The sequence below is a fragment of the Microplitis demolitor genome, chromosome 1 (genome assembly GCF_026212275.2).
Source record: "Microplitis demolitor isolate Queensland-Clemson2020A chromosome 1, iyMicDemo2.1a, whole genome shotgun sequence".
Lineage (NCBI taxonomy): Eukaryota > Metazoa > Arthropoda > Insecta > Hymenoptera > Braconidae > Microplitis > Microplitis demolitor.
In genome coordinates, this window is record NC_068545.1 from 1,473,789 (window position 1) to 1,495,226 (window position 21,438).

General features: G+C 31.0%; 1 protein-coding gene across 3 annotated transcripts in view; it reads right to left on the reverse strand.

Annotated features, from left to right (window-relative positions):
- Positions 1 to 21,438, reverse strand: part of LOC103570240 (pikachurin) — a 48,008-nt gene that overhangs the window by 8,104 nt on the left and 18,466 nt on the right. For all 3 annotated transcript variants that reach the window (XM_014439931.2, XM_053738191.1, XM_008547917.3), the window contains exons 4-9: positions 19,264 to 19,502; positions 18,422 to 18,662; positions 11,198 to 11,399; positions 8,426 to 8,570; positions 2,116 to 2,302; positions 423 to 562 (exon numbers count right to left, since the gene is read on the reverse strand). In XM_014439931.2, the coding sequence (XP_014295417.1) occupies positions 423 to 562; positions 2,116 to 2,302; positions 8,426 to 8,570; positions 11,198 to 11,399; positions 18,422 to 18,662; positions 19,264 to 19,502 (1,154 nt within the window). The remainder of the gene's footprint in view (positions 1 to 422; positions 563 to 2,115; positions 2,303 to 8,425; positions 8,571 to 11,197; positions 11,400 to 18,421; positions 18,663 to 19,263; positions 19,503 to 21,438) is intronic.

The following is a 21,438-nucleotide window of genomic DNA, read 5'->3' on the forward strand; positions in this document are numbered from 1 at the left end:
CTGTTGAAACTTTACGACAACTTCATATACATTTCACATTAAATATATAAACTCAAGTAAGTATATAGTTTTGTATATATTATAAAAGCAAATATTTGACTCTATAACACAAACGCACGTAATGCTCTAATTATTAATTAATAATATTAATGTTTGTATATTTTTTTTACACAGGACTGAAGAGAATATTTTACTAAACCACAGGAAATGATTAAATCCCAATTGGTTTTGAATATTAGATTGTCTGTAGTCTAGACGTTTTAAGATTACTTGCGACTAAAATTACTTTATATTGATTGTAAGTGATTGTATATAGTAAATATTAATTATTGAAAGTGAGTTTAGCTATATTATATATATATATATATATATATATATATATATATATATACATATATTAATCGTCTGTTGGCTATAATTACCTGTAAATCGACACGGGTTTCACAGAGATCGCCGGTGTAACCAAGGGGACAGAGACAAACTGCCGTGTCTCCGCCAGTGGTGAGACATTTACCCCCGTGGGAACATGGTACCTTACTGCATCTGTCAGCTGTGCATTCCTCTATAACAATGACAAATCACGTATGCATACCTCTGTATTGACAATTATAATTATTATTACTATTATAGTATATCACTGTCATCTATCGAGCATCATATTCAAATAAATAACGCACTTTAAAAAATTTCGGACTGACTGTTTGTTTATTTAATCCCTTCGGAGTGAAATTAACTCTGAAATCCAAATATCTCCGATGGAAAGACAAGCTTCCGATTTACTCCGAGCGGAGTGATTTTTTGTAAAAACTCCGGAACTGAGCTACGGGTGAATTAGGATTTAAATAAAATTTGTAATCACTCCGAATTCACTCCTGTTTTTTTACAGTACATTATCATGGGTACTGTGAAAAATAAAAAATTTATTTTTTATCTGACTCGTTTTGGAGTAAAAAAAAAATTCACTCATGAAATAAAATTTTTGAGTAAATTTAATTCCGCGTTTACTAAAAAAATCTTTTATGTTTCGATTATACTAATGAACAAAAATCTTTAATAGAAATATTTTAAGCTTTATGTAAAATATGATTTTATTTTTTTCACTTGATTGATTTTTATTTAGAGTTCAATTTAAATATTATATATTATTATTATTATTATTATTATTATTATTATTGATTTGTAGCAGAGGGTAGATCAAAGTAAAAAAAAAAAATATTAATCGAGTGTTCGCAGCTACGGAAACTTAAAACCGTGCTTTGGTGGAGCTTTCGTTGGATCGATATGAAGTCAGCTCTATGACCTCGGTATGGTGGTTGGCTCCTGCCCTCCAACTTTCTTTTCCTGATATTACGTTATTATTGTTGTTATTTTGCTGTATACCAAATCAATGGGCTTTGCCGAGGATAATGGACTTATTTTTTGTTCTTTTGAATTTAGCCGCGTAAATAAATAAGTACAAAATAATAATAATCGGCTCTGTGTATCAAAGTGTCGGAAATAACACTTGACAACTTTAAAACACTCGTGCAATAATAATAATAATAATAATAATAACAACAATAATATATAATGACATTGAAAATTAAATAAAAATTTGAACTTTTTGAAAATTAAAAAGTATAAAAAATAATTCGAATATTAATAATAATTTTCCCAATAAAGAAAAACTGGGTTAAGATTTATCTTTTATTTTTAGTTGAAATTAAATCGGGTGTTCAAATTAATAATATCGATTAAATGTCAATTTGAATTAGATAAAATAACCGGCGCGGAATTTAAAAATAAAAGAAGTTTATTTTAGAAATATGTCATCTATGACGGAGTTCAAATATTTAAACTCGGGTTATCGACATGATATCAATATTTAAAAAATTTCCTTCATACCATTCACAAACTTATACAAATTCATTAATGATAACTTTTTTACAAGGGCGCGAATTTTGAATGGCGTTTAAAATATTTAGTAATTAAATATTTTATTTAATTAATCTTGATGTTTATGACTATAACTATACATAACTCTGGTTTGAGAAAAGCAAATTTAAAATGTAGTCTTTGTACACAAGCTTTGTAAATATATATGTATATACTATATATATAGATATGTATACAAACCAACGTCAAAGCCATTAGCAGCATCTCCCTGAGGCGCAAGAGGAAAACGATAACGGTGTTCATTGGCCTCTAGATGTCTTATGCATCCTTTGAATCCAGTCCTGACCGGAAGTCGATCCAGACCGGTTGTGTTACCAGGGCCACCGACAAACAGCGGCTCTTGGAATGTTATTCTGGAGAATAAACCCTGAAAAAGGATTCAAAAGATAACTTTTAAAGCTGCTATGATTGAGAAGAAAAAAATACTAGCAAAGGATTCAGAGAATTTAAGTTGGAAAATAAATTAAATATTTAATTAAAGACAATATATACAGTACTTATAAATATATTTCAACATTTATATATTTATAAGAAAGTAGATCTTTGCGGGTTTGTAAGTAGACGAACTGCGAGTCATAAATCGGATTTATTTACATAAATAAACGGGAATTAATTAATACAGCTACTGGGGCTGTACTTGAAGACAAGAGTTGTCATGTAAAATGCAGCCACACTGGTTGCTGACAGAAATTTACATGGTGAGTAGATTACTTGTGCTATGGTAGCAGTTGAGATATGCCGGCAGTTGAGACTGTGGCTAGGGTTGCTACCGGCAACCCGGACCTATTCTATATTATACATCTCTGCCACCTATAAATGCACATGTACCTACTGTACGTCTGATATATATTCGTATAACTATGTATATATGCCCTATCTGAAGGTATATTTGGGATGTGTACATTTCGAGCATGTGAATTTGTAGAGGGCTGTTGCTGGAGTCACGTAAATACGATGACTGGTAAATATATATCTATGAATTAGTGCGTGTGCTTTTGACTTTGTATATATATGGGGTGTATATGTAAGGATACATATATACATGCATATGTGGTTATATATATATATATATATATATATATATATATATATATATATATATATATATATTTATATTATGCAATGTCTCGATTGCGTGCCTTCCGTGTTGATTAAATTGATGCACTCAAACTTATTAAACATTTATAATGTATGTTACATTACTGTGTAATTGTAATTACCCGATTCATTATAGTTTGTTGTTATCATTATTAGTAGAACCATTTTTGATCCAATTAATAATTTTTTTTTTATCGGTATTGAATTTTGTGAAGTAGGAAAATTTTTGCCCAATAAAACTTCGCGAAAGGGTAATAAAATTCTATTTATAAGACATTTTATTTTAAGCATCCCGGGTAAAAATATGTGGCCGAGATCACGGTGAAACCATAGAATTTTATTGGACGAGGTCAAAGTTAACCGATAAATTGAGTCACCCTATTTTTGGTTATTTTTCAGGCCTAATTATCGGCCATTTTTCGAAATGAATAGTTTTCAGTCTAGTGTTCACTACCTGATTTTTTTTTTGGCCAAAAAAAAATTGTTTTACTGTTTTGGCGCGAAATTTTTTATGCGGGATTATTAAATTCTCAAACAAATGACAAAAGCATAATAAAATGACTCAAAAAGTCTAAAAGTTGTTAACGAATTTACCAAACATTCAGGAACAAACATGGAAATGAATGTTATATATATATTTATATATATTTATATAAATGAATTTACAAATTGAATTGTATACTAACTAATATAACTCGAATTTGAGCCATTAGCAATTATAACAACCCCAAACACTTTTAATGACAAAATATAATTAAGTAATATTGTGGTGTTGCGAAAAAAAATATTGAGGTAATTTAAGTTATCTCAGAGAAGGATAAACGATTATTTTTCGTTGGCCGTTGTTAGTGACAATTCGATTTAGTAGAAGGATAATAGAATGGATAGATAGCTAAAGATATAAAGAAGGAGAGAAAGAAAGCGAGGGAGAGAGAGAGAGGGAGAGTTATAGGAGATGCGGATCACCTGAGACCTGGGACATGGTTTTTGGAGTTGAGTTAGGAGTAGTGATGGAGTAAAGACAATTTACGAGATGGCTAAGAAAAGGATAGTTTTAACGCTTCACTGACATTCTCATTCGAACTGATATAAATCTTCACTGCTTGTTTTACTGTCTGCACTCTTGAAACTGTCACTAAGTCGATTTTAAAACTTATACATATATATAGATAAATTCCCTTTGTTTTTCACCGCCGATTTATTCCGATCCTGATTAGCGATTGCTAAAGAAATTTAACTTTACAAAATATAGTTAGGGGTGTGCTATTCAATGCGATTCGAAATTCAAATTCAAATCATTCGAAAATTTTCTGATTATTTGTAACTTTTTAAATTTCTGTTTTGAATCTGGGAATCTGGATCGACTTTCAAGTATTTAATTTTGAACTTCCCGCTAAGAAAATTTCAAATTTTCAAAAAAGGGAAGATATTGGTTTTGGTCCCATTTTTATTTAATGGTGAGCTCAGTTTTTCAAAGTAACCAAAAGTTATTATTTCGTAGATTTGTACATGAGTTCTATTTATTTTTGACAAAAATTTGAAGGATTGGAAAGAAAGCCCGAAAAATTTTTAAAGCGAGCAAAATTTTCCGAATCCTAGATCTTCTTCTTTTTGGATAAATTTCGTAACTGCAGAATTATAATTTGTTCCGAAATCGGTCAAAACATCGTGCATTAATAAAAATAATAAAATTCAAAAGTCTTTCGGATATTCTGTTATAATGATCAAAATTTGAAACTTTTTTTACGCAATAGCAGTTCTAAAAAATGTTTTTCACTCATAATTTCAATTTTGAAAAAAATGCAGTCACGAGGTTTACCCAAAAAGGGGACAAATTTATTATATTATTTAAAAAGTTGCCGCGCTAATAATAATCCGATTGATATATTTATCAAAATCATAAATTGTTAAATTAAATGCAGTATATTTTTTGGTAAATTAATTAAAAAAATTAGTTATGGATAATGACAACCTGAAAAATTATATTTTCGAGTATTAAAATATTTTCATTCAAAATAAATTTTTTAAATTATTCAGCTCGAATTGTTCAATTTCTCTGTTCACATTCTTCTACTGATAATAAATTTACTCCTGTAAATTGAATTATATTTAACAGAGAATTAATACTTTTAAACATTTGTTAATAAAATTCAATTGAGTGAATTTTCATTGTAAGAGAAGCTTTGAATGCCAAAGATAACTTATGGAAAATTTCAATGCCCGCATGAGATTTTATTATAGATAAAGGTATATGTATTTATTATGTATATGTGTTGGTATATATCTGTATAGTTGCATAAATTCTTGACGTATACTTTTGAGAATAATGTTGAATGTTCAAGAGGAACTCAATTGCGTTACCGGAAACTGCTGTCTTTTGTTAAATTTCTCTCTTACTCTATTCCCATTCTCTTATTCAATGAGTGTACCAACACCAACACAAGCTCACTGTATCCGTGGATTCGCATTTTCTGTAGTTGTCAGGTCGGACTTGGCTGTGGGTAAACTAGTTTTATAAAAGACAATGATATTTGCTGACGTTAATCCTTTTCTTGTCATTAATTTCGTAGCAACGGCCAAGAATTTGTACAAGAAATTAAAAAAAAAAAAAATTAAGCGGAGAGATAAATAATAATACTTACAAAAAATTACCATAATTTCAATAAAATTTAGTGACATCGCTGAAGAAATAATAATTGTGGATAATTAAGGAAAGTGATGAAGAGCGACCATCAGCATCGTAATTCTGTAGACGCAAGATTAAAATTCATAAGTTTAATTTAATTTAAAGGGTGGTAAAGTTTTAAGTTTTGAGGAGTATAAATTGGGTGAAAAAACTAGAATAGAGAAGCTAGAAGAGAAGATCTAGAGATAAGTTAAGGCCATGATGAAGAGAATGTTGAGAAGAAACAAAAGGAATTGTTGAATGTGAGTCTGACCAATCGTGTAATAAAACGCCCTGAATATTAATGAAAAAAAAAATAGTTAGAAAGAAGGAAGAGAAGAATAAGTCGTTTGGGTCCGTGCTAATTACCGCACGCCCTGTCGGTGATAGGACACCGGGTGCTTAATGGTACTCGGGCTTAAGTGGGTTTGCATCAGGACCCATTTGCCACCGCTCTTGTCAACTTTTAAGGCCATTATCTCGCCGTCAAGCTCAACCGTCTGTATACATATATTCAGTCTATTAAAGATCTTCAGAACCGCATGTTTAATTACAAGTCCACAAGATTTAACTATTATTATATACATCTTAGTTTAAATATTTTCCATTTCTTCCCCACTGTTGTGATTCGTGTTCTGTTGATTCTCACGGGATATTCTTTTAATCCTATTTTCAGTAGTATGGTTAATTCAAGATCACATATCACAATTAATGTGACTTGAAAAGTTATGAAATTTACACCAGCGAGTCCGTTTGTGCAGACACGTGTGCTGATTAAAATTATTATTGTTATTTTAATTTTAAAAAACTTTTACGCTGAAAGCTCGGGGATACTTTTATTTTGTTTTTAAATTTTATCTCAAGTTTTAATTGATTTAATATAAATGGATACGTGATTAAAAATAAATACTTCGTAAGGAAAATTTTTTTTGCTTTAAATAAAATTATTAAAAAAAAAAAAAAAAAAGAACTAAGCCTTGGTGTTTGCTGGAGTTCTCGTATGGATCGCCGACCATAAAAGATTGGATTATACTTTGTAGGGTGTGGCTCACACAGGTGCGGCACACACTCAACTCACGCTCATGCAGCTCACTTATACACGGCTTTTTCATATATTTTATATACATATATATATATGCTGGACAGTATGGTCATTTGTCTTGGGTGAATATGTCAAAGTGTGAGTGATGTATTGAGCCATAGTAGGATGGATTATTTATTAGTTAGTAATCCACCTTTTATGTCTCTCAATTATTGAATTTAAACTTTTTTTTTTCTAAATTAACTGTCACTCCCAATCAATAAATATTTGTATCACATTTCTAAAAACATTATTCATTTAAAAAAAAAACTACGTAGGTATTAATGATACAAATTTTGTAAATATATTTGCAAAGTAATTCCAACCACGTGCGGACAATTAAAAAAAACCGCAGCCACCTAGTGGTAATTTGTGGAACTACTAGTGTTGGGATTAGTGTTGAGCTTAGGTTATTTCTGAGATTCAAAACAATAAATTTGATAAAGTTCATTAGTTTCTGCAGACGTCTTTCGAATGGCAGCGACTTAGTCATCGATTTTAACGGGAGCTCCTCTCAAGCATGAATCGAAACTTATTGAAAAGGAATCAGGTTAATATATTGCGAATGACAGCTTTTATCGTGTTAACGTACGGACGAATAGACCAATGGACATGACTAGAAACACAAATTTAAATTTTATTTTTCTACATACAAATCTACACGTAAATAAATCCATTTGTCGATCACGTAAATCATAACCTCTTGTCTTGAAAATATTATACTGATGGCAATTTATTACATTATATAAATTATATCAATGATTCAATGTGAATACATTTGGAAAAAAATTTCTGTGACCGCAAACTGCATTTTAATATTTTACTATTGGCCGAAATTTAGCTGTAGACCTAAAAATAGTCGAAAACTTGAAAATTTTATGTTCTACATGCTTGAAATTTTTTCAAGCTTCAGAATTTTAACAAAAAATAACTTTATTGGCCAATTTTCAGCCTGTTTTTCAAGAATAATACCATTTCTGTGTGTTTTCAGCGAAATAATGGCCTTTTCCGATAAAATTTTACAGTTTTCGGTGATTTCGGTGAACTTTAGGCCTCTTATAATAAAACTGTATTATTTTCGCGTAATTTCGGCCAGATTCAACTTTTTCGGGCATTAAATGCTTCATTCACCGTGAACAAGACTGAAGAATTGGTTAGTCATCAGAATGTACAGTCTTAATTTCTGACTTAATGTTTTTCTTAAAAAAAAAAAATCATTTGAATCATCACTCATAAACGGTAATTATGTTTTGGTCAGGATCTTGTGTATTTAAACCAAAATAATTATAAATATACGTAAAAATATAAAATATGTTATTAGATATTTCTCGTAGAGTATGCGGTGAGATGCAATTAGTAGATAGAGCCACATGGTCTACCAGCATAATTAGTATGACCAACAACAACTGAGCATAACTATACAAGTGGATTCAACTGTCACGGATTTAAATAGTCTAGACCTTGCTCCAAATTGTTCGGATCTTATTATGACTATTATTACCACAATAATAACAATAATAATAATTACGATTGTTTGCAAATTCTGTTTTGACATGTTTGTCTTTGATTGCTGGGTGTACATGATTTTGTTTGCCTTCTATAATTATCCATTATATATATACAAGTTTATGTATACAATTGTGTACCTTAGATCTTCCTTGGACACGTTTGCCTCCATTTAGTTGAATCCAAGCATCCCAGCGGTGTCTATATACATTCAGGGTGTTCCATTCATTCAACTTTACTGTCTCTGCGCTCCTTACGATTCCGACTCCGCTGCCACAATCAAATCTGCATTGAAAAAAAAACATCACTTAGATAATTTATTGTTAGTGCTTTAATTAAATATCAACTAAAGTTAAGTTTAAGAATCTGCAGGGATTTAGTTGGCTATTTTTATTCGCGTAGGTGCTGAGCTAATACTCAGATATCACGAAAAGTCATGGGCTCTCAGTTTACGGTAGAAAGAACTGAAATATGAGTTTCCAGGCGGGGCCTTTTAATCCTCGCCGGAAGCTGGATAAAAAGTTTTAAAAAAATTTAGTAATTATTATCGCTGGGTCAAACGACTTTTTAATGTCAACTTTTTTTCTTTCATCTTTTAATTTTACTTGTGTTTATTTTCATTACTCTTATAAATGTATCTTCGCATTTTGTATTTTATTTTAACATTTTTTCAAGTAAAAGATGAATTATTTTGTATATTATTAATACTATAATTTTAATTTAATCAGTTAAGAAGGACTTCAAAGTGAATTTAATTAAATTCATTTTTTATTGATTAATAAATAATTAATTATAAACAGAATTTTTAATTGAAATTATTGTAAAGGTAGGGGGGGGGGGTTCAATAACTAACACAGTTTTTTGTGTTCAATATTAAATTCACCTTTTACTTAAATTTAACTTTGGAATAATGAATTTTAATGATCAAAGAGTTTACTTATATTGATTAGTAATATGTAAAATGGATAGTCTCTTCTTATTGTTATGAATAATTTATAATCTCATAAATAAAATCATTGATTAGTATTAATAAAACATTTAAGGGAGTGCCAGCGATGGGGATCAAGAAAGTAATGCAAATATGAGAATTTAAATACTTGATTTCTTTTTGGTCAAGAATTTTAATTAACAGAAAATTTTCTGCACATGTAAGTTGTGATTTCTATTTCAAATTTGACTTCTATAAAAAAAAAATCAAATGAAATATCTAGCTTATTTTTAATATGGAAATTATAAAATTTACGGAAATAAAATTTATCGAAAATTGTGAATCGAAAAATGGAAAACTGAAAGTTTGTATTTCTAATGCAAGCAATGAAATTTCAGTATTCAGAGTTGCAGTAGATTGTTTTTGAATGGAAACTCAGAAAATTTCCGTAATTTTTTCATTTCGGTAGAAAGTCAGTAAATTCATAGTAAATAATAGAAATTTCTTGTCAAAATTTTGAAAATTCCCGCCATTAGTCTATTTCGGTGAAAAATAAAAAAACTCTCGGTAAAATATAGAAATTTCTTATAAAAATTCAGAAAATTTTCGTAATTACTCTATTTCGGAAAGATAAAAATCTAAAAACCAAATTCCCACGGTATTTATAGTGTTGTACTCTTAGAGTATCCGTAATGGAACATTTATTAGACCGCTGTCAGTCCCTCAATTTCAATAAAAGTCACACATCTTTTTAAATATTTAACCATCCATGAAACGCGGCATAGGAACGAAATAAATTTTTCCAAAGCCCATGAAAATCCCGATTTCTATGTTAAAATTTCTATTGGGATTTGTTTCCAGTTAAAATTTTTTTCTACAATTCCACATTGGGTATTAAATGAAAGCTTACGATCGATAGATGATAATAATTTTCCTAATACATTTTCAATAATTTAATTGGCTAAAAATCCGATATAAGCTTAAAGTATGTCTCCTTGAAAAATAGAAGCTTAAAATATATGAAAAAATTCCTATACGCCATCACTACGTTTTTTTTATTGATTTCAGAAATTAATTTTTATTTCACGCTCTATATAAACCACTAAAAAAAAAAGAAAGTCACGTCAGTTAATAATGTTATTATTATTATTATGAAATAACTAGTAGAAAATAAATATAAGAGTTTTAATTTTCGTGGATGTAAGTGCCATTATCTTGATGGCATTCTAGTAGTTTCGTATTTCCGAAACGAACTTGTTACAAACTCAAATTGGTTTTCCCGTCGAGATCAACTGAGTATCTCTCATGAGATCGTGTTCGTCTATATATATATATATATATATATATATATATATATATATATATATATATATAGAACTATATAACTTCATACATCTTTATATATATACAATTTATAATTTACATTTATATATCGCGACATACAAAGCTTGTGTTACATTTAATAATAACATTCTAATAAAATCAATTTGCAGTCTATGAAATTCCGTGTTTTCTAATAAATTAAAACAATAACAATAATGAATTAGTGTAGCGAAGCTAACTGGTGGCGTTACTTTCAAATGCTTACCCCATTTTCCGGGGACTGTTTCCTCACCTTTTCACGTATTTCAAATAACCCCATCTAACCCCGAGGCGATGCCCTTAGTCGAAAAACATAATCAAGAGTCCACAGGTGGACTTTAATTAGAGGTTCGAACCTCACCCCATTGACCCCATTGTCTAACCACAACCACCATGAGTTCATATTTTTGAGCCTAATATTTCTTCTATCTCAGGAAATAGACTCTGGACAAAATGGATTCGGAGAGGCCAAATGTAAAAAGAGTCTTCTCCATTTGTAACCACCCAGATTTCAAACAAGCAATTAACACACGTGTTCTCGACCCTGAGTGACTTTCTGCTCTTCAAGCTCAAACTCTTTGATGTTATAAAACAATGACTAGAATAACTTATAGTAAATTACCTGAACTCAATGAAACCGTGATGAAGTATGAGTGCCATAAAATCACCCTGTAGATCATCACGTTCGCCCGTGAGTATAAGAATTCCATCCCAAGCTTCCGGCCTGAATTCTAGGTCTAGCTGAATGTGCTTATAAGCAGCCTTCAAAGCTGGAAATGCCAGCCACCCGTGTCCCGTAAATCTCGGTGACTTAACTTCTGCTTCTGAAAAAATTTTTATTAAAATAATAATATTAATAATAATATTTTAACCATTTTTTATTACTAATTCATAAATTCAAAATTTTTTAAAATTAAATCCATATAAAAGTAAAAGTTTTTGAAAGTTATTCGAGTAAAAAAAAAAAACGTAGGGTGCGAAAATCCCGCACGGACGTCGTATCAATCACTCGGAGGTATCGAAAACGAAGAGCAAGACGAGGGTTTGGTACGAGAAAGTACACGCCGGAGACTTGAAACTCGAGACTATAAATCAATGGGATAAAAAAATAAACTTTTAGCTTTAACTATCGATTTGTTTTCTGTATAATATTTTACTGGATCGTGAATTTCGGTCACAAGAATTTCTTTAGACAATCTGTTGTAGCAGACTAGCAGACTGTTAAATCAGTAGTAAAGTGCACTAGTCTGCTGAGTTGCTAGAAAATCCGCTCGGGCTTTCCAGATTCCGAAAAGTGTTTGGAAATTCCTTGAGCGTCAATCTGACAACTTTCCAAGGCGCTTACGTTACCAGTCAATGGCTTCTCCATAATGTAATTCTGAGTACACAACTTTCTTCAAAGAAACATAATACCCGCTAACAATAATAATTTTATTATTATCACCAGGACTTTTATCAGCTAATTTACATGGCAAATTATCGGTATACACTGAAAAGCCTTAAAGTTGGGTGTAATTATAGCGTTGATTAATGTAACCGTGATAAAGCACAATTAAAAGTTTAAATGAAAGTTTGTAACGTGAGGACAAATAATCAGGATCCGGCATACGTTCCCAGCATTGCTGGTTAGATAGTTTTCCTCGGTTGGATTTCAGCCAATCTTTTTTACTCCACTCGATTCTTTTTTAGCCGACCATCAGAGTCAAGTCCACCCACACTGAATCTGCATTTCTAGTTACGTACTTAGCTTGCAAAGACGGTGCTTAACCCCAGTCGCCCTTCTTCATCATCGTCATCATCATCTGCTTCTTCTTCTTCTTATTCTTCTTCTGTACTTCCTCAAGCCCGCGAATTTCTTCAGCCCTTCTCATCTTCTCCCTCCGAGCTCAGCCTCTCGTCTTTTCTACATCTACCATACCCATCATCTTCAATTCCCATTTTTTCAGGCCTCTTTTTACCCACTCGAAATATACATCTGGTGACTACTCGGCTCGGAGGCAATGCTAAAATATTTGTCGGTTCTCGAGTACTTTCGGCTCTCGAATGAAGAAAAAAATTTCATAAAATGCTTAGTACTCGAACTCTTTTATTCATTTATACATCGCTTTATGTCAAAATAAAATTACCGAGATTCCTCATCGAGTCCGTGGCATTCAAAAAAAAAATATATATAATTTATTTGAAAGCCAGCTCGCCGAGTTAAATTTTTTATAATTATTTATTTTAAGAAAGTTAATTACTGTTGATGAATAATATAAATTAATTGACGGTAAATTACGTTAAACGTTTTAATGAATTATTCAAGCAAGCAAATATATATCTCGAGAGTTCGGCTGAGAGCGAGTAAGAGAGAAGAGTCAAAGGTTCGGTACTTAACGAACTACTGCAAGTTGGTTTCGGTATCGCTGCTCGAAACATCCCCTTTGATTGACTTCTCACAAAGCTCTTTCTTGCACTCGCATTAAACTATCGATCGTCATGCAGCCCGCGAGCTTTTATGCAAATTAAGTAAAGCCAGAGGGATCACTAGCAGGTCTCTGAGTCTCTACTTTAGCATGACAAACCGGTCGGTAGTTATATACAGCTACTGGCTTGCTCGTTCTCGTTTTCGTTCTCGTTCTCCTTTCTCGGCACATACCCACCAGTTCTCAGAACGTGTCGTATATTCCTAACTCCTATGCTAATAGCTCCTAGTACAGCTCGTAGCTTACAGCCCCGACCCACTGTCTCTATCTAGCTTCGCGATCGCTAAAAAATTTTTATCATTATGTACTCCAGCCTTTTTACGGCTGAGTACTAAATTTTTTTTACTTGTAGTTTTTTTATCTGTTGAATATTCTTGACGATATACATCGAGGCCGCCGACATAACACTAATTCGTATGCACCTGTGGCACATTGACGACTATCACTACAACTACGTCTACGACTACGACTAGTTGGTACCTGGTCAATCGATACTCTTCCGTCAAGCGATGTTTTACCATGCGGAAAATTCTATTGTGTGACGTACAACTAGTGAAATAGCCAAAGGAGATATAAAAAGGTCCATATTGTGCTTTACTTGGTCATATAACTCACCGGATTATATTCAATAAAAAAATAATAAAAATATATACCTTTTTATCGTCAAAGGAATACAATATTTTCTGACGTATTTAACTTTAAAGGAAAAAATTCCATTCCATTTCAATTTCTAGTAAGAACTTTTTTTTTTTTTTTTTTTTTTTTTTTTTCATTACGAAGAAATTGTGTAAAGTTAACTTTTGAAATGACGTTTGACGTTTTGTTTTTTTGGAGAAGTTTAATGAGTCTGTATATTAATTGGCAGGGTAATGAGAAATATATGCGTGTAGGTATTTGTGTGGAAGGGAGAGGTTTTTTTTTTGTTTTTTTTTTTTTTTTTTTTTTTTTAAGGTATAAAGACACATAAAACACGGCGAGTAAGGGCGCGGAATAATTATTGGGCGTCGGGGGTTGTTGCCAAGAAACGAGTTTGCTATTCCCCAAAGACATTGCTCGTAAAACGGTGTACACACCCAAACGATAATTGCTTCGTCAATACTTTTGCAGCCGACTTGCTGGTACTACATTTACAGTCACGCGATTTCGAAAGCTTTTCCTAGACTCTATTGTACTTGTATACTACAGGCTATAAATATACCGCAGTAATGTATTGTACGAGAAACCCCTAAGATTCAATGTCTTTCCTGATGAGAATTAATAATAAACAGTATTCTAGCCTTTATTTTATTCCGATAAATTCGGTTCGCCGACTGGATAATTAGAAAAACGTTATTTGTTTTTCTGTGGCAAAGCTTCTTTATATTGTAAGGGGAGAGACAAGAGGGTTTGTAAGCTCGAAAAAAAAATTACGCGTCAAATTTTATTGTGTTTTATTTGAAAGCTAAATTAATTATTTGATATAATAGCAAACTCATAGATTTGATGTAAAAATTGCTGACTCAAGAGTAAGATTACTTCCGCTTTGGTAGACGGCTTTTAATACGAATTTCAGTTAATCTCAAATATGCTTCTAGCCAAAAAAAAATATAATTCGCCGACCCTAAGAATATTTTATCAAAGCTGAACGAATTTGGAATCAGACGGTTTGAAATTTTTATTATTTTGTTAAAGTTAATTAATTTTTTCATATTCATATCGGCATTTTTGGTAAAAAAAAATTTCCGTTTTTGAGGAATTGAATTTTTTTACATTTTTTGTGAGAAAATGCTGTGATAATTAATATTTGAGCTCGATACCAAAAATTTGAGATTGATAGCTGGTAGAAGAGTGAAAACATTTTTTTTGCATGGGAAAAGAAAATTTTTTTTGGAAAAAAAATATTAAGATATAATGCATTTTCAAATTTCGCGTCGGGTTTAAAACAAGTTATTTTATGACTTTTTGTTGTCTCTTCCATAAAATTTAAAGAAATTGAGTTAGGAAATTTTCTACTGACGGTGATATATTACATCCGCTTTTGACAGAAAATCGTTATTTTAGGAGTATAAATTAAATTTATATATAAAGATATCTTTTTAAAAAAAATGGAGCAAATTTGAATGCATTAAATCTTCAAAAAATTCCTTTTAATTATGAATTGAATTTACATTTGTAAAATACCACAAATTACGACAGCGAATTAAAATGTCTGAACTATTACTAAGGCAACCGATCAAAACTTAGCCCGACAATCTTTTGAATAAATAATCAATTTATATTAATATTGTCTTCCAAAAATAAATCAAACGATTTTCATTGATCGGAGTAATTTTCATTTAGATTTATTTCAAGAGAATGCTTTCAATAATTTTATTAAAATATAAATTCACTTTTACTTCTTAATGTCGGTCAATTTCATAGAAAAGCTCTGAGCTCAATAGCTCACTGGGGTAAACCGGCCAACTTTCAAAATTTGTTTAAAAAAAATTTTTTCATCGTCGATTTTCATCCAAAATGTCATACATCTGATATATTTTCCAAGTTTCATACTGATACGAACTATTTGGGCAGAATGGTTCAGCCTCCAAAATTTGGTAAATAGTATCAAAAAATAGTATTCGAGGTAAAATAGTAAAATGTTTTTTAAGCAAAATTTTTATTTTTGGCCATCGTGCCCGAGTGTCCTTTTGTCAATGAATTATCTACACTTCATTAAATATTACATACTAATAAATATTTAATAGTATTTATTATAAACGGCAACCAACGATGATACTAAACACGATAAATAAAACTTGAATTTTTGATTACATAAATTTTGATACTTAAAGTATTTCGCTTCAGCTCTATTGTATTTTAAGTATCATATTTTAAATTATTCATAAAGTATATTTATACCGGTTGCTTGAACTTATCGCCCAACCATTTTTATTTCATATACAGAAATATAAAATATCAAATGATAATAAGGAGAAAATTAAACTTTTATAACTCGGGATGGAATACCACCGTTATAATTAACCAAGTTAATGTGTTACGACTCTGGGATATACAGCGCAGAGAATAAGAGCAACCCCTTTGTAACAACAATTGGGAAATGTGATAGTTCTGAACCCTTTGCTACCCAGTATCACTTTACATGTGGAGAATTGAACAAGGAGCCCTGGGTCTCGAGTCTTGAGTGCTCGTACGGCAAGTTATAGGTCATTCAAAGGATGCCCTTTATGGTTTACGTGACTATACTTGATGCTAAGAAGCATAAAAATATACTAACTCGTGTCTTGTATGTAAATAAAATCGTGTCTTAAATAAATTCAACTTACATATCTAACAATATGTATTTTTTATTCATCTTATTATAGTTTTTTTGCTTGAGAAAACGTCTAGCTGCCAATACAAATGTTCATAAACGTGAGATGTTGATATTCTGGAGACGTGTTATGTAGGATAGATGAGACACGTGTGTTGTTTTACATTAAGCGACACGTAATACTCGTAAAGGGCGGGTAGTGTGTGTGAATGTCGAGTGAAAAAGTCGATGTTTTGTCCTATGACTTATTTTTATTTTTTTTTTTATACCATGCACCCTCTACTGGAGTTATAAGTCTTCCAAAAGACCTCACGCTCTCTCAGTGTGTTTATATATGTGACCCTGTGGTATTTTCCCTCTGGTGATGTAATGTTATGTGAAAGCTAGAGTAGTAGACTTTAACTGAGAACAGTACGTCTAGTGTATAGTTCTGTAAGGAGAATGCGAGGATATTTAATGGCTTGAGAGGGTTCATGGGTGGATTGCCTCATAAACCTTTTACACCTAAAAAAAATTTGACATAATATTTTTATGTTTTCACGGGTTTTATAATTTTTTTTTTTTTTTTTACAAGTTAATTTCTAATTTATGAACCTGATTTTTAACTTCCCGCCATGAAAATTTGAAATTTGAAATATTTTAAAAAACTTTTGTTCAGAATCGCCGTCTAATAAATTCGATAGAAAATCTAGACTCAAAATTCGGTACTTAAAAAAATTTTTTTCCTTCACTTTCCGGTGGTAATGTTCTTCTAGGAGACTTGTCTGATACCCCGAGGCTTCCAAACGTCTAACGGAAGCCTTAATTTTGATCAGAATCGCCGTCTAAGAAATTCTATAGAAATTCGATAGAAAATCTAAACTCAGGGCTTGTCGCACGTGTCGGAGAGAAATGAAGTCAAATTTGAAACTTTTCTAGATGAAGCCTCGTAAAAAAAATTTCATTTTCTAAAGTTTGTTCGTTTCGATTTGAAAATTTAATATTTGAAATAAATTTTAATGAAATTTTCCACAAGAACTTTCCAAGTCTTTTTTTTTTTTTTTAATTTGCAATAGAATTGGTGATTAATTTTGAAAATGTCGAGTAAGTGGCTAATTGTGGACACAATTGAATAATAAAAGTAATATTCTAACCGTTAGCTAATTCAGATATTTATGGTTTTAATTTATTTAGACAATGCGTGTATCTCTTAATCCCCATGCCGTAACTTGGTGTATACTTTTATCACTTGACCACGCAGCTTCACACCTCTCGTACGATAAAGTTGTTTGCTCGTTAGGCACGTGCGTACCCTAAGGCAAACTTAGGTCGTTATATTAACTGAGAAGAAAAACAGGCACACAAAACTCCCGAGCCGTACAAAAGTCTCAGACAAAAAAAAACTAAAACCCAAAGACAAAGTTTTCAAAATTAAAACTAACTTGAGATTATTTAGTTACAGGAATAAAATAAAATAAAAGTTTATCTGTACGGAGAATATAAAGGACATGTATACACGTATAATTGTATTAAAAAAAAAGAAGGAAAGCGAAAGTGACCCAAGAGCTAAATCCTTGAAACAAATGATCAGAAGTAGAGTGGACAGAAATTAAAGAACCAGCGTATCGGTAGCGTCAATCGTTTTCCAATAATTTGACGTCTCTTTTTTTATTTTTAATGCTTCCTTGTAGTGTCTCTCAAATCGATTTGATCCTCTCATTTAATAGTCCTTAGAGAATTTATAGTGGAAAAATGAAAAGATCCTCGTTATCTATTCCTTTCTCAAATTTATTTTTTTTCATTATTTATATTTTTTTCCTTTAATACCCAATTGAATTTATTTGGCTTCAATAAATTCTCCCGTAGGTTTTACTCAATCGATCGTCACAAAATTATGTTAATTTTTTTTTTTTACTATTGAAACTCGATAGTTATTCCAATAAATTAAATTAATTACTCGTGATATTAAAACTCGCAATCCGATGTATTGATATTTGATTTAATTAATTTATTGGCTTTGATGCACCAGTCAGCTAATTAATTAAAAACCTTCCGTTCCAACGATCATCACGTGAAACGACAATCTATAACTATAAATGAAAAATCAACAAACCGTTTTGACATCGATCCCCAGTTCTGCCGAGTGGACACTGACATCTTTGCTTGTAAGAGCTCCGCCTTGGTCTCGTGTCGTCAATGCGAGCAACATCGTCTCCATTCCCATCGCCTTCCTCGTCGTTACGAAATTGTTCGACGTAACAATTTCCCGCAGCTCCACAGTCCAGAGAACAAGCTGGCTCCGTTGTCACAACGTTTTCCGTTGTTACCGGAACTTTCTGTTCCAAGTTTGGGCTCTGTAACGTAACGACATTTCAGATTAAAACTTTAAATAATTATTTTTTTTATTTAAACTTTTTATACTTGCGCTGAATTTTATATTTTACATGAAAAACTTATTTTCTTTACATTTCATTTTACTTACGATTTAATAATTTATCTCGAGAATAAAATTCATTTTTAAATTCAATACCGAGGTTTAATGCAAAGCAGTTTAATTAACTTCAAATTTTTTTTCAAATATTTTTTTAAATACGCAGTAACAAAATGTGTCTGTATTAGAAAACGTTCTGTTTTAAATTTTTTGGGTCGGACTGAAATTTAGGGGAGAATATTTTCAAACTGAAACTCCGGTTCGGAGTCAAATTTACTCCAAAGAAGTTTATTTTCATATTAAAACTCTGAATCATAATGAATGCGGATTTAAATAAAATCTAGATTACTCCGAAATTGTTTCGCGTAAAAAAAAAAAATCCCATTTATTCTGTATGCGGAATTATTTTTTTTTAGAACTCCGAATGGCGAAATGAAGTAGGAATTCGTATTTTTTACAGTGAAACCTGTGTCAAAAAATAAGACAAATATAGAGTATTCATTTGTAAATTCAAAATTAGTTACCTCTGATGTTGGAAAACTAATGGGATCATTCGGAATTTCATTAGATAAATCTTGAGGGTTTTTTCTGTCTGTTAGATTCAATTTTTCCCTCAGTGATTCCAAACGTACTGTAAACAATGAATCTGGCATATAGTAAATATTTTCTTTTCCATCAATCGTTATTTCCGTTTCTTCATCACTGTCGGTGTCATCAAAAGGATCGCGAGAATCAGTCGCCGATGGTGATGTTGAATTCAATTCTGTAATAAATAAAATATTAATTAATTAATTAATTAACTAATTAATTATTTGTTGATGAGTGATAAAAATAAATGAAATTTATAAAATTAGTAAATCCTTGGATAAACGCATTTAAATTATCGTCTCTTAGTTATTGATGTAAAGAAAAAGAGGATGAGAGGTTGTTCGTCCCCTAAGTTAGCAGAACTAAACCCGGAGACAGGCTCATTAAATTCCGAGTGGCGAAAGATTCTCTCAACGAACGATTTTACGGCAAATTGCCCATTTTGCCTTTTACTTGCGACAAAGTAGTGTCTCTTACTGTTAAAAAGAATAAGAACACTAACGCTGCAGTGGCAATAAGAAAAGTTAAGTAAATTTTGTTCATCTTTTAACTTTAACAAAAAAATTCACAAGGGAGCCCAAGTTAAAGTAGACACTGGGGTAAAATGATCCATCATTAAATTTTTTTAAATCTTTGTTATTTAAATTTTTTTCAGTCGTCTCTCTAAAGTACAGTAAAATTTCGGGGTAAAATGAGTCGCTCCGAAATTTCGGAAACTGCACTTCCGGTGACCAACTTACCCCCACTTCTCTAGACCACAAACAAAATTACTTTTTTTTTAAATATGCCTATTTTGCCCCCGACTTACAAATATATATTTGAGTATATTTTGTATTATTTTTTTTAAAACATATTTTTTTTCCGTAACGCATCCTCGAGAGAGTCTAAGGGGTTTTAGAGTATTTGTAAAGAAAGTGCACTCGTCTATTTTTTATTCACAACACAAAAGTGGTCTCGCGATACTACCCCAGCATACTGGCTAGGGTGATAAAAGATACGGTAGTTGTTTTGTTCTATTGTTACGTATACGCGTTTGTTGTCGTTGTGCGGAAGTGAAATGCATCGGTAGTGTACAGGTCCGTTGTATCGGAGCTGTACGGAGCTGAATTGAGGTGAAAGACACTTTTATATGTACTTGTATACTCAGTATACTGACCACAGTGTTTCTTTAAAATTGTTTTTCTATTTACCCGGTAACCGGCAACCGGCTACGGGTCTATAGCTAAACGACTTCATCGTCGGTTTTTTAGAAAAACCTGAAAAGGAACTTACGATTAATCTTATTGATTAAATGTTAGGAATGTCAATACTGCATGGTCATTTAGATAAATAGATTTGGAATTGAAAAAAAAGGATCGATGTGAATAAATTATTTAGGAAAAATCTAATTAAATTATAGAAAAAATTTTATTTTATTATTTTTAATTAAATATTTAATTTTTTGAATTTTTTAAAAATTACGAATCGAAATCTGAGTTATTTTTTTTTAAATGCTCGGTAAAAAATTAAATTTATATAAAAATTTTTTTTTTTGGAATTAGACTAATTTTGAAAATTAAACCATCAATTTTTTCATTAACTTTTAAGTTGGTAAAAAAATGGTAATCGGTTCATTCGGTCGAAGGATCATAAGCTGGACTATTTAATTTTAAAAAATAATTATTTTCCTTTTGGTCTTTGAATAGCGCGGCTAAGTCTGATTGGATAAAAAATTTAATGAGATCTGTCTCGATGAACTCTTTCAATTACGATGAATTTTATACAATTCGATCAATTAGTTTAACAAATAATCTTCAATTAAATTCTAAAATAATAATTATTTAAAATAAAATTTTTTTTTTTCGATTTTTTAAACTGACGAGTTTAATTAAAAAATCCATTGTCATTTACAGAGCTCGACATTGTTTTACAAACAATGACAATATTCAAATATATGTTAAATTAATTACTCAACTTTTTTTAATTTCAAAAATAATTATTTAAAGAACATAAGTTGGTAAAAAAAAAAAATATCTCGTTTCTGAATAATGAATTTAAAAATATTATCAATCGTCAGAATAAATAGATTATAGGATTATAAATATCGAAAATAGTAAATGAAACTCAGCCAG